Source organism: Dipodomys ordii, unplaced genomic scaffold, assembly GCF_000151885.1.
Source record: "Dipodomys ordii isolate 6190 unplaced genomic scaffold, Dord_2.0 Scaffold98, whole genome shotgun sequence".
Lineage (NCBI taxonomy): Eukaryota > Metazoa > Chordata > Mammalia > Rodentia > Heteromyidae > Dipodomys > Dipodomys ordii.
Window position 1 is genome coordinate 3,803,679 of NW_012267314.1, and position 13,079 is coordinate 3,816,757.

The 13,079-nt window shown below is 46.1% G+C and overlaps 1 protein-coding gene across 2 annotated transcripts in view; it reads right to left on the reverse strand.

The window, feature by feature from the left end:
* Window positions 1-12,716, reverse strand: part of Esr1 (estrogen receptor 1) — a 239,358-nt gene extending 226,642 nt beyond the window's left edge. The window contains exon 1 of one of the 2 annotated variants that reach the window (XM_013027016.1): window positions 12,105-12,716. In XM_013027016.1, coding sequence (XP_012882470.1) covers window positions 12,105-12,589 — 485 coding nt within the window. In that variant the 5' untranslated portion in view covers window positions 12,590-12,716. The remainder of the gene's footprint in view (window positions 1-12,104) is intronic. The other variant, XM_013027017.1, reaches the window with a different exon arrangement.
* Between the last annotated feature and the right edge of the window lie 363 nt (window positions 12,717-13,079).

A 13,079-nucleotide genomic window follows, 5' to 3' on the forward strand; every position in this document is an offset into this window, starting at 1 on the left:
AGGAGGGAAAGGAAGGAAGGAAGGAAGAGAGGGAGGGAGGAAGGAAGGAAGGAAGGGAGGAAAGAGAGAGAGAGAAAGGGAGGGAGGGAAAGGGAGGAAGGAGAGGAAAAAAGGAAGGAAGGAAGGAAGAAAGGAAGGAGAAAAAAGAGAGGGAAGGAATAGGGGAAAAAGAAAGATAGAAAGAGAGAGAAAGAAAAAGAAATAGGAAGGAAGAAAGAAAAGAGAGGGGGAGGGAGGGAGAAGAAGGAAGAGGAGGTGGAAGAGGAAGAGGAGGATGAGGAGGTGGAGGAGGAGGAGGAGGCAGCAACAGTGGCTAGCCCAAAAGCACCAAGGCCTTGAGTTCAAGTACCTCCATCTCCATGACCGTACCTTCAACCTGGTTAAGAGCCTCTCCTTAGAACTCTCATGGTTTTTCCTTGAACACAATTCTTATTCCACTTGTCCATGTCCCTCACTTCACTGTGAAAGGATCATTAGGCAGTGTTCCCAAATGCTCTGCTTACTATAGAAGGCCAAACACCACCAACCAATGGGGCTTGCTGAGTGAGCGAATGTATATGTGAGTCATAAAATTAACAGTCTAGCAAACTGTGCTAACCTAATCTATAACCTTATTAAACAGAGAGGGAAGAGAAATGTCTTATGACCGGAAGAAAGGAATTTCCTTGTAACTCCAATATAGATAATAAGAAAGATGATATATCTGTACAACAGACACTGAAAGAAAGCCCGGTGGAAAATTCACCTGACAAGGGTAGCCTCTGAGCTGAGCCCGGACTTCCAGGTAGAATTTGGGCTAATAAAAATGGACAGGGTGGCCCCAGGTGCCGAGAGATCACACCTACAATGCTAGCTACTGAGGAGGCTGAACTCTGAGGTTCCAAGATTCAATGCCAACTTAGATAGGCAAATCTTCAAAACTCTCATCTCCATATACTTGGCAAATGCCTGAAGTGGAGGCATGGCTCAAGTGGTCTAGTGTCAATCATGAGCGAAAAAGCTTAGCAAGAGCGCAATACCCTAAGTATCTACAGGAAAAAGAAGGAGGAAGAGGAGGAGGAAGAAGAGGACGGTGGGATGGAGTGGCCGGAGGAGAGGTGAGAGGAGGAGAAGAAGAAATGGGCAACAAGAAAGAAAGGCAAGAAGTGTCCGTTGGAAAATGCTATCTGAACATGACTTTGAATAAGTGTGCCTTGAGCGGTAGAAAGTAGAAGGCTGGTCACATTGCGAGGCTGTGACCACATCAGAAACTGTAGAACAAATGTCCTATCTCCAGTGAGAACTCGCCCTCCACCCCCGGCGCCACTTAATTGGAGGAAAGACCAGAACAGGTGCAGTGTTACTTGGAGTAAGAAACTTCGGTGGTAAAAATGAAATATTTATTAGAGTTCGACAATTAAGAGCTGAGGGGAGGGAATAAAGATGAACTGATAAGAGTAAGAAAGAGGATCTGGCCTTGTGCAGAGAAAGGAGACAAGAAGAAGAACTCGCCTGTGTTTGTAAGCTCGGTCTTACACTTTGGTCAACCACAGTCGGTCAATGCGAAAGCTCTAGAAATGGAATGCTTCTGCAAGTCCCTTGATAACTCTGCTAGCCATTTCTAATGCCAAACACGGTGGTCTTGGAAGAAAGTTCACGCTGGGCTCATTACAGAAAGTGAGTCTGGATTTATTCATCCTAATTACCGAGCACCAGAAACAATGAATAATGAGCCAGAAAGCCCTGGACAAGAGAGTTAGCTCTTCATAGATCAGGTGTGAGTCAAGAAGTGTGGAGGAGGTCTATGTGTGCATCTGCCCCCCGGAGGTATGTTCAGACATATTCCTAAGCCTTCAAATACTTGCTTGCAACTGCTTATTTATTCTTTACAGAACCACATAAAGGAAAAAGGGGAAAAAGGCGGGTTTGAGGATGGACTGAGCAATGGGGAAAGGAACTAGAACCGTTGGGGCCCAAGACTGATGTATCAGACTGGAGAACTTCCCTTCCCTCTTGACAAATTAGTTTTCTAAAACACAAAGTTGGAAGCGGAGAAGCATTAAGGATAGCACACATAGCCAGGCGCTGGTGGCTCATGCCTATAACGTTAGCTCCTCAGGAGGCTGAGATCTGAGGACAGAGGTTCAAAGCCAGCTGGGGCCACACAATCCATGAGACTGCTATCTCCAATTAACCACCAGAAAACTGGAAGTGGGGCTGTGGCCCAAAGTGGGAGAACAAAAAGAGCTCAGGGACAGCACCCAGGCCCTGAATTCAAGTCCCATGACTTACCCTATTTAAAAAAGGGAATAACACACATTGTAACTGCATTAACGATTCCGCAAATACATCCTGGCAGAAGGCAGGATGCCCAAAGAGATGTTAGCCCTCCTCCAAATCAAAGACTCGTCCCAGGGTTTGTAAGTCATGGAACTTCCCAAATACACAGCTGGGAATTTCATGCCATCAAACCTTGTACTGATACGATATCTACCTCTAATGGTATGACGTGAGGAAATAACTAAAGGAAGAACACTCGGGCTCAGCCCTGTCTGCCGCTGATCTGCCACCCTATGCTACAGGGCTGCAGGGGGAATGGTCTGGAAGAGTGGTCTGGTTTCTCAGATGTGGAGCCAGAAGGACGAAGGGCAGCATGCGCTCCACCCACCATGAGCAACAGCAGAAAACTCTATCCCAAAGAGCTTGTTTATTTTCTTAATTGTCTGTGTCAACTTGAACCCCAAGAGCAATCATAAAAACCACTGATAGAAAGCCTAAATCTCACCAGGTGTTTAATCATCTAGGTGATTATACGATCATCCTCTGCGATTCTACCAGGGGGCCATCATGGAAGAGCCAGCTTATGGATGCCCATTTGGGTTCTTTGGCTCTGGGTCACAGGAATGCCCTGCTGGCACAGGTATGGGATAGCCTCTCTCCCTCACCTCCTCCCTCAGCCCTAGTCCTCTCTGAAATGGCCTCATCTACCAAATTCAATGTCTCTCCCTCTTTTTAATTTTTTTTGGGGGGTCCAGTCATGGGGCCTGAACTCTGGGCCTGGGCGCTGTCCCTCAGCTCTTCAGCTCAAGGCAAGCGCTCTACCACTTGAGCCACAACGCCACTTCCAGCTTTTTTCTTTTTGCTTATGTGGTGCTGAGGAATTGAACCCAGGGCCTCAGGCATGCAAGGCAAGCACTCTACCACTGAGCCACCTTCCCAGCCCAATGTCTCTCCCTCTTTTTACCACCGGATCCATTTTTGCTTCTTTGGGGTTGATTATAGTTGTTTCGTTCTTTTCCTGTAAAGTCACTAGCCTATGTTAAACATTTCAAGAACTCCTCAGTTCCTGTTTCCTTCTGCTAGGGAAACTTTACTCTCAAATCACAATAGGATATTAAAATTGGTCCCTTGAAGCAAATTTACACCCATTAAGGGCTGTTACAAGTGGCTGGCTCTCAGAGATCAATGGCCCAATTGTCTTCACTTTTGGTGGACCTTTCTCCTTTCTCTGTGCTGGCATCTATGAGCACACTTAACCCTCATAACATCCAAAAGATCTGGGTGCTATTCTGTGCTTTAGGGATGAGTACAATGAGACACACAGTTAATAACCAGCTGGACAAGAGTCAAGCCAGCGGAGATGCATATGCCCGTCAGCCTGCCCCAGTTCCCTCCCATACGGTAGCTTCTCACTCTACTCTACTGAGTCTTCATGAGTGCAGCATCCATGAATTCTAAACTATTTGCTCTCAGGGGAAATGGGGCAAAGCTCCTGGGAGCCTCTGGTCACCGCACTTTTGTCAAGCAATCAGAAACCTTGTTTTATGTGTGCTGCTGTTACAAACACTTGCCTTAATGTAAACTGTTGATTCATTAACATTGAACTTCCCTAACCATACAACTACTCCTGCCCAAACAAAACTTTATCTGTAAGACCTGTTGAACTTACAAACACTGGACAGCAAGCAGCACTATGCCTGAGGGACACCTGAAATACGACACAGGAAAATGAGAAAACCAGAGCGCCTCTACTCCAAAAGACCCATTTACCAAGTGCAGGCTGAAATGAGAAGGCAGAGCCCAGCTAGGAGGATGTACATCAGGCGACTCAAATGCTTACCCCGCCCCCTCACAAGTCTGTCAAGAATCAAAGAGCACCTGGCTATTGATCTGGGGCTACTAATACATTTAATGCAGCAGGTGAATGTGCAGATATCCACTCTGTGACTGATGAGGGCTGGCTGTGCGTGGAATGCCCTAGCAAGTCTTTCTTTCTGCTTCATTCCTGAGGGACTGAGTGTGAAACTTGCCACATTCTTCCAAGGGCATCCACTCAGCTCCTCCTGCATGGCCTTTTCCACAGACAAGAGAATGAAAACAACACCACCATCCATCTGTGCCTCCAGCAGCCTCCCAGAACTCTCGAGAGCCTTCGGCCTTGCTCAGCACCAAGAGGAGAGATGAGTGAGGTGGGTCACACTGGATCACTGCTCAGCAACCAGTGCAATCAAAGACATTTCCAAACTCACCCCCAACAATGGCTGTTTGGGTTTCCCCTGCCCCCCCCCAGCAATTAATGAAAGTATCTTCTCAAGTGGACTCTCTTATATCTTGTATTCAAGTTGGAAGGTCTATCCTTCTACTCTAAATTATTTGAAAATTAATACAACTTTTTTTAAAGATCTTCTGAAAAAATCCAAACAGCAAAGCAACCTCAAAGGGTCTTTAAAATTAATTGTGTTTTGCCAGGCCCCAGTGGCTCACATCTGTAATCCTAGCTACTCAGGAAGGAACACTGTTCAAAGCCAGCCAGGGCTTGGGGGGCAGGGGGGGAGGGGGAGTCTGTGAGATTCTTATCTTCAATTAACTACCAAAAAAGGCAGAAGTGGAGCTACGGGTGGCTCAAGTGGTAGCCTTGGGCAGAAAAGCTCAGGGACAGTGCTCAGGCCCTGAGTTCAAGTCCCAGGGCACACGTGTGTGCACTCACACATCTGCACACACATACACACACAAACACACACACACACACACACACACACACACACACATTTATTTTTCTGATAATGATATATTGGGCAAGTTTGACATCCCTCTTCCCCTAAAAACATTACCGCCTAAAATAGCTTCATGATGAAAGTAAAAGGAAGCCTATTTTTTTTACAAGGAGTAGGAATTTAAAGTTTAGTTGAGAAGGAAATTAACGTTGACATAAATGCCTACTTCTACAACTTCTAATACCTGGTCCACAGGACCACAGTAGCCAACGCTACACTTTTCTCTCTAGGCTAAATACACATGCTAAAAATATGGTCATTAAAATTTCACCCATTTGCAACACAAAATTTCCAAGCTATTACATGGCTCACTATTAGATTTTCTGGGAAAACAAAAAAATGTATTTTATGTCCTGTGTGCTCTCAAAGAGCCACTCAGGTGCCAAACGAGAGAGTGAACTGCCCAAACAATTCCATTAAGTGGAAATTGTTCCTGGTTTTGTTTGCTTCAAGTTTCTGTTCTTAAAGAAAAAATATCATTTCTGAAACTTTTAATGCCACTGTTATTGGCATATTCAAATGAGCCCTAAAAATCTTATATGTTTCTTTGACAGACTCAAATATTGTTAATAGCAACAATCCATAAGCATACACATTCTTTTTTTTTGTTTTTCTTTTCTTTTTTTTTTTTTTTTTGTGCTGCTGGTCCTAGGACTTGAACTTAGGACTTGGGCACTGTTCCTAAGCTTTTTTTTTTTTTTTTGCTTAAGGCTAGTGCTCTATCACAGAGCCACAGCTTCATTTCTGGCTTTTTGATGGTTAACTGGAGATAAGATTCTCATGGGCTTTCCTGTCTCGGCTGGCTTCTAACCACAATCCTCAGACCTCATTGTCGTGAGTAACTGGGATTACAGGCATGAGCCACCAGTGCCTGGCCCAAAGCACATTCTTACACAACTAGCTTTCTCATATTAGTGGGAATTCTTGAGTCTTGCTACAAATTTCATTAAAATAACAGATGAAATACATCAATGAAGAAATAAACTAGAAAAAGGTAGATGGAAAAACAAGTCTGAGAATAAGCAGATGGGAAACCTAAAACAGAAAAAAAAAAAAAAGTTTGAGAGCTGACAAGAGCCAGAAAGGGTTTAAAGGGAGTTTGAAGTTTTCAGTGGTTAGATAATAAAGCAAAGGAAACAAGAAAATATGAGAGTAGACCTGAAATTAAAAAGGTTGCAGAGATAATAAGTATCCCAATGCACACATGATTATTTGTACCATCATTTGCTTGGGAAGTTAAGGAGAAAATGCTCTTTTGCGTTCAGTGCCTTCAAAGAAATTCAACACCTATCCATAAGTAAAGGAGCTAAGAAAACTGCTAGGGAGTAGTGCCAGGCACACAGGGTTAAACTCTGGGGCCCCAAATTCATCTTGCTTGGGGGAGGGGGAAGAAGGGAAGACGAGGCCAAGACTAGAGGAGCTCACTTACTCTCTCTGTCTCTGTCTTTTTCTCAACAGGCAGACAGACAGGCAGGCAGGCAGGCAGATATAAAATCTCCAGCTGCCAACCTGTAATCCTAGCTATACAGGAGGCTGAGATCTGATCATCATAGTTTGAAGCCAACGCAGGCAGAAAAGTTCATGAGACTTTTATCTCCAATTAACCAGCAAGAAGTCAAAAGTATAGTTGTGGCTCTTGTGGTGGAGCACTAGCCTTTGAGCAAAGAAACAAGTTCACAGACAGCTCACAGGCCCAGAGTTCAAGCCTTCATACCAGCACCAAAAATAAATAAATTAAATAAAAATAAGATTTTTCAAGGGCTCATTTGAATGTATCTAGTCTTGAACATTGCTTAACAAATGTTACTCATTTTAAGAAAAGTACAGTTTTTTTCCAAATCTAATATACAGAAACCCCAGTAAGTAAGATTTTATAGGACAATGATGTCTGCTACTTTATTAAGTCAGACCCATTTGATTAAAGTAGAAAATGTTAGAGGAACAAATGAGTGACACAATTTGTCTTTCTAAAAAAATTTAGAAGAGAGAGTAAAGAACGTCAGGTTCAACTGGGGTTTCTAGTGTGAATTTTCTGTGTAATAACTCTGAGTACTTAATAGGTTTATGGCATTGACATTATTGATAATAACATCACTTGGAATTTTTAGAATGTCAAATGATATTTATTAAGTAAAACACATTAAAAGATTTCCATTTCTGTGTAAGATAATGTCTCCAAGCTGTATAATCTACATCCAGAAACACATCCTACCCAAACTGAACCCAGTAGTTCATGCCATCACCACCACCACCACCATTACCGTGGCCATCACCATCATCAACGTAACCATGACCGACCACCACATACCACTGTATTCCTTGCTAGTGGCTATCATACCCTTTTTATTTAATAAAGTTATTTAAAATTACTATTTTACTAAATTATCATTTTGGCAGTTTGAGACCAAAATAGTTATCTTTCCTCTCCTTTATGTTTTAATGGGATCTAAAAAAATACATGTAATCAAATCATGATTGATTAAGGCAAAGCTATGTTTATAATCCCTAATCATATCCTCCAGATACAGAACTCAGCAACTGTGGAAAAGAAATGTCCCTTAACTGCCAACCCGTGAAAGTCCCCAAGTTTCAGAGGCCAGAGCAAGGAATGATGTTTTAGAAACGGCAGAGGAACAGTTCAGATTATTTTTTTTAATGGTATTACCCACCAATTCACTAGAAGAGCTGAAAATATAACAGTAAACTCCTCAATAACTTTGATGAACAAACTCCTTTCTATGAAACCCAGTTAGCTTGAAAGCAAGTGGCTATATATTTTAGATTTATGCAGCATCTTTTTCTGGAAGATACATTTTAGTCCTAAACATGTGTGGCCACCCTATTTTTTGCTCCTTGATAAGCAAAGGAGACACAGTGTTCATGTGAAAGAGTAAATTGCTCCTCTGTATTTAAAGTCTCCTAGATTCTGCTGCTGCTCTCAACTGCGATCTCCTAGACTTACCTTAAATATAATAAAGAAGTCACAAGAGGAATGTGTCCAGTGTGGATGAGAAAATCAGATTCATGTATTTCCTTATGTCGGAAATTTTTTGACACAATCAGTCTGGCTTTTTACACTCTAAAAATGCCTCTAGAACATAAATATTCTTTATGGTAGCCGGGCTATAAACAAACGTTGCAGATGGTAATAAAGATTTTTACCTAGATTTGGCTTCTCAAGAAAGACATTACACATTACTCTTCTCACTCTGTACTCTTAGAAAAACTCTTGACCACTCTTAGCATCCAAAGAAATAGTAACATAGTAAAGTAATTTTAAAAAAATATCAACAGTGGATAAAGTAGTATATATATATATATATATATATATATCCATATACATATATATCAACTGAAGTACGACTATCACTTACACAAACCCCACTTGACAAAATTACTATTTTGTCAGCCTTCATGAGAAGCCTGACATCTTCTGACCATCTTCTCTGCTAGCTCACATTCTGGCCATTGGCAATTTCTGGTACCCATCTTTTATATCCTTCCATGTATAAGAAATCTAAAACTCTCGCCCTGGATTTTGTCCAATTATAAATGTCATAGGGTAAATATAGGCACAAACAATCATAGCCCCGGATCCAAATTAACAGAGTGTGAGAAAGATTAGAACATGTGGCTCTTATCTCGGGGGCTTTCTGCGAGGCAGGCACAAGCCACACGGAGTAAGGACAAAGTAGAGAGTGGAGATGCTCGGCTTCATCCGAACATTCACTCGTCCCTCAGGCAAACGCGGCTGCGCAGACTATTCTTAGATCAGCACAAAGTAGCAGGTAATCAGAAACAATTTAAATGGCTGGAAAACGGAAGCGCAGAGAGCAAGACGGCTAGAATATCATCTGAGTACAAGGGGAAAAATATTAGAAACATGGAATATTTGCCACTCAAATCTCTTCCTAGAACCTCTGGCTCAAAGTCAAAAACTGGTTTGTAATGACCACCAGGACAAACTAGATATCCAAAACACACAGACATATTGTATCCAAATTACCAGGACACTGACTTTGATTTAAAAGGTTTGTGTTACTCATTTGCCAAGTTCTTTTTTTTTTTCTTTAAACACGGACAATATTCAGTCCTTAGAAATACTGAAGTCTGAAAAAAAAACTTTAAACACCTAATTTGAATTGTTAAACACTTGGTTAAAATAAGTGTTTCATCTTTAGCTTTATTCAACGCCTTTATTATTCAAAATCGCTTAAGTTGTTTGAACGCTAAAGAGGAAAACCCTCACCTCAAAATTCTTAGGTAAGACACATCTTGCAAAATCACAGCTTCCTGATTATGTCTTCGTAACAAGACATTAGGATAGGCCACAACTTTTTGCACTATATGCCCTGAGCACTTTGCCTTGTGCATTTTCTTCCCACAGATATGCGGCTACATATTGTGCGCCCCGTGTCTTAACGCTAAATAATGCAAACGGCACATGAAGTTTCTGACTACCCCAAGGGGAATATGAGGGCAGACAACCTACCCAACATTGCCATACTGCAGAGGGAAAACTTAAGAATCAAACATTGTAACGCTTGGCCTACCTACCTAAAGACAGCAGCTGACTACATAAAGAAAAAGTAAAATCAAGGCAGTGCGATCAGCTTTTGTTCCCTGTAGGTAAAACCAGCCGCTTGCTGGAACTTTTTGTTTCCTACTGAAGGCAACATGGTAGGACAGGATTTTCCAAACTTCTTTGACCCTAACTCACAGGAAGAAACACATTCCACATGCAATCAGAGTGTATAAGCATGTAAAATTCAAATGAATTTTCAGGGGGTGGGGAGCGGTAAAAAGTCTTACACTTACTAACTACCCTGCCCTATTTCTTTTCTGTTTTATCCTTTAAAAAAAAATGTTCTGAACTCGCTTCTTCTTCTTTGGGGCCACACAAAGCCCTTTGAAAATACAGCTTTCTACCCCAAAACTTTTGAGAATTACTTGACGAAAGCAAACATTTTGAAAAGAGCCAATTTGTGTGTGTGTGTGTGTGTGTTATAAATCAAGAGTTATTCCAACAAGAGAACTGAGAAGGAAAAATGTTGCAATAATATGTATTTACTTGAAATATTTGTATACAAGCCCTCTTCCTCTCTGAGTAATAAGAGGCAGAATTCAAACCAAAGAGTAAAGGAAGTTAATAAAAAAAAAATAAACCATAGAGGAAAAAGGCAGACTAAACCTAAATTTCCATATGGAAATTCTGTGTGTGTGTTTGTTGCATTTACTTTTGAAAGTTCTTTGTCACCATGCATTTATTCTCAAAGTATCTCAGGATCATTTAATGCAAAAAGTTTAAGACAAGGGCATATCATGGTGCTATTGCTTAACACAGGGCGGCTGAACAGTTCTGAATAAAATATGATCTTCTCTTTATTTGACCGTGCTCACTTTGTAATTATTAGCAAGGCAGTAAATAATCCGCCAAGGAGCAGTCTCATTAGTGCCCATTGAAATTCAGTGCCATTAATTTGCAATAAAAGAACTGAAAATTAAACGGAAAAAAAATAATTTTGGGGGAGTCCACCATGAGGTGGTAGAACTCACATTCTACCAATGCCTGGCTCCACACCGGAGAGCTTCAAGACATTGTGTGAATTAGACTTAATCGCTATATTTTGTTCTCATGATTTAAAAAAAATTTTTAAAAAGGTAGGCAGAAGAATTTTGTTCTCTCTCTTTCCAGTTTAACCCTGAAATTCATTTGGATCTGCTGACTTCTAAAAGTTTTGTTCATTTTTTTTTAAATCTTTCCAATAACAATTCTGCTTGGCTGTTAGCTCTTATACCAGGGTCCTCTAAAGAAGGTTTGTGCAGAGATGCCCCGGAGGGCTGCCTTCAGTGTCCAAACGGCCCCCATCGACCTGTGTCTTCTGCTATAAATATCCTGAGCAGGAAAACCGCCCCCCCCCCCGCTTGCAGGGCACAGGCGGGTCAGGGCGAGGGCAGGAAGCAATAGCAGGTGCCAATGTACAGTTGGGAAGGATCTAATTCAGCACCCATGTGGCACCCTGAGGCCTTCAGCCAGCCCAACAGACAGTCAGTGTCTCCGCAGAGCCAGGAATGGAAGAGACACAGGGCTCCATCGCCCCGGCCCTACCCCCTGCCCCCGACCAAGCCCTCCCAGCAGGGCCAAGAGGAAGACTCACGGAAGAGGCCAACCGAACCCGGGGACGAGAAAGGGCCGCTGAAAATGCAGGTCCCAGTGAACTTCACCCCTGGGGTAATGAAGAGTTCCCTGTCTGTCTGTCTGTCTGTCTGGGAGCAGCAGCCACTCAGCTCCCGCCCAGCCCTGCGGGCCCTGCCCCGCGCAGTGAGCCCGGTGTGTAGCCAGCTGTGTGGCCCGGCTGGCAGGAGGCGCTGGACGGGCCCCGGTGCCTGCAGCCTGCACGTGCCGCTTTGGAAGCTCACCAGCCGGCCAGGCCAACAGGAGTCGGGCAGAGGCTCCGAGATCAGCAACTTCGCCGGGGCCCCATTCACGCTCTGGGAAGCTTTTCTTCCTCCAACGATCGTGCCAGGTTCCACCCGGAGCCAGGAGGTGGAGGCGGGGAGGGCGTAGGGACAGTGGGCAGGGGGCGATGGCCGTGGGTGATCGATCGATCGATCGGTATGGCTTCCCCCAAAGAACCCCCCTCGCCCCCCGCCCCGTCCCGTCCCGCCGCAGAGTTCCCGTGCGCAGCTGTGGACGCGAAGCAGGGTGAGCCGTCCACCAGCGCGGCCGGGCGGCACCGACGGTCGGGCCTCGAGGCCGCCATCATGGATCTGTTCAACTGGCCCCTGGCGGGTGACCCCCCAGACTCCCCCGGGTGGGCTTTTCCTCCCCACGCCGCCACACTTGCCCACGCAGGTTGCCGGAGCCCGCCAGGTGCGCCGGGGCCGCGGTCGGGAGTGGAGGACAATCGGGTCCCCCCTCCCATGACCCCCTGCGTGGGAAGCGGGGGGGAGCTCCCACACCTCCAAGCCGTGAAACCTGCCCTTGGCGGGCCCCCGCACCCCGCGGACCCCGGCTCTCCCCCACACACGCACCACCCCGACCCGACGTGGCACACGCGCGCGCGGTACCTGTAGAAGGCGGGCGGGCCCGGCTCGCGCCCCGCGTAGCCGCTTGGCTCGTTGTCCAGGTAGTAGGGCATCTGCTGGCCGTGCGGGTGCAGGAAGGGCGAGAGCTGCGGCGGCGGGTGCAGCAGCATCAGGGGGCTGGGAGACACGCTGTTGAGCTGGGGGAAGCCCCCCAGGCCGTTGGCTCCGAACGCCGCCGCCGCCGCTGCGGCCGCCGCCGCCTCGGACCCGGGGCCGTAGGTGAGGCTGGCCTGGCCGTAGACCGCAGGCGCGGAGGCGGCCGCGGCGTTGAACTCGTACGCGGCGGCGGCGCCCTCGGGGTAGTTGAACACGGCGGGCTTGCCGCCGCCGTCCACGTAGGAGAGGTCGCCCAGGGGCCGCTCCAGGGACATCTTGAGCTGCGGGCGGTTGAGGGGCTCCAGCTCGTTGCCTTGGATCTGGTGCAGCAGGGCCATTCCCGAAGCTTTGGTGTGGAGGGTCATAGTCATGGTCCGTCGCCGCGGGGCCCCGTCGCACGCGCACCCCGCCGCGCCTCTCCCCGCCCCGCGCGCAGGGCTCAGCAGCCCACGGGCCACCTGGAGAGAGAGAGAGAGCACAGCCGGGGAGGGGGGGTTAGAGGCGGTGCGATGATGTGTGTCCCCCCCGCCCCCCCCGGGACTGGTCCCTGCCCCATGCGGGGGGGCGCGCAGGCTGATGGGGAGCCCGGTGGTTTGACCCCAGCGCGCAGCCCGCCCGAGGGGAAGCGGGGAGCGCGCGCGCGCTGGGCTCAGCCAAGTCCCGGCCATGTCTGGGACTCCAACGGGAGGGACCCCCGCTCCCCAGCTGCTCATCGGCATCGACCCCCCTCCCCAACACTGACTTTAGGGTTTAAACATCCCTCCCTTCCCCCCCCCCCGGCACCACCACCGCGGGTTGTTTGTACTATTGTATTATTTTATGATTTCAAGAAGATTCCCAAGGAACGACTTTTGCTCCACT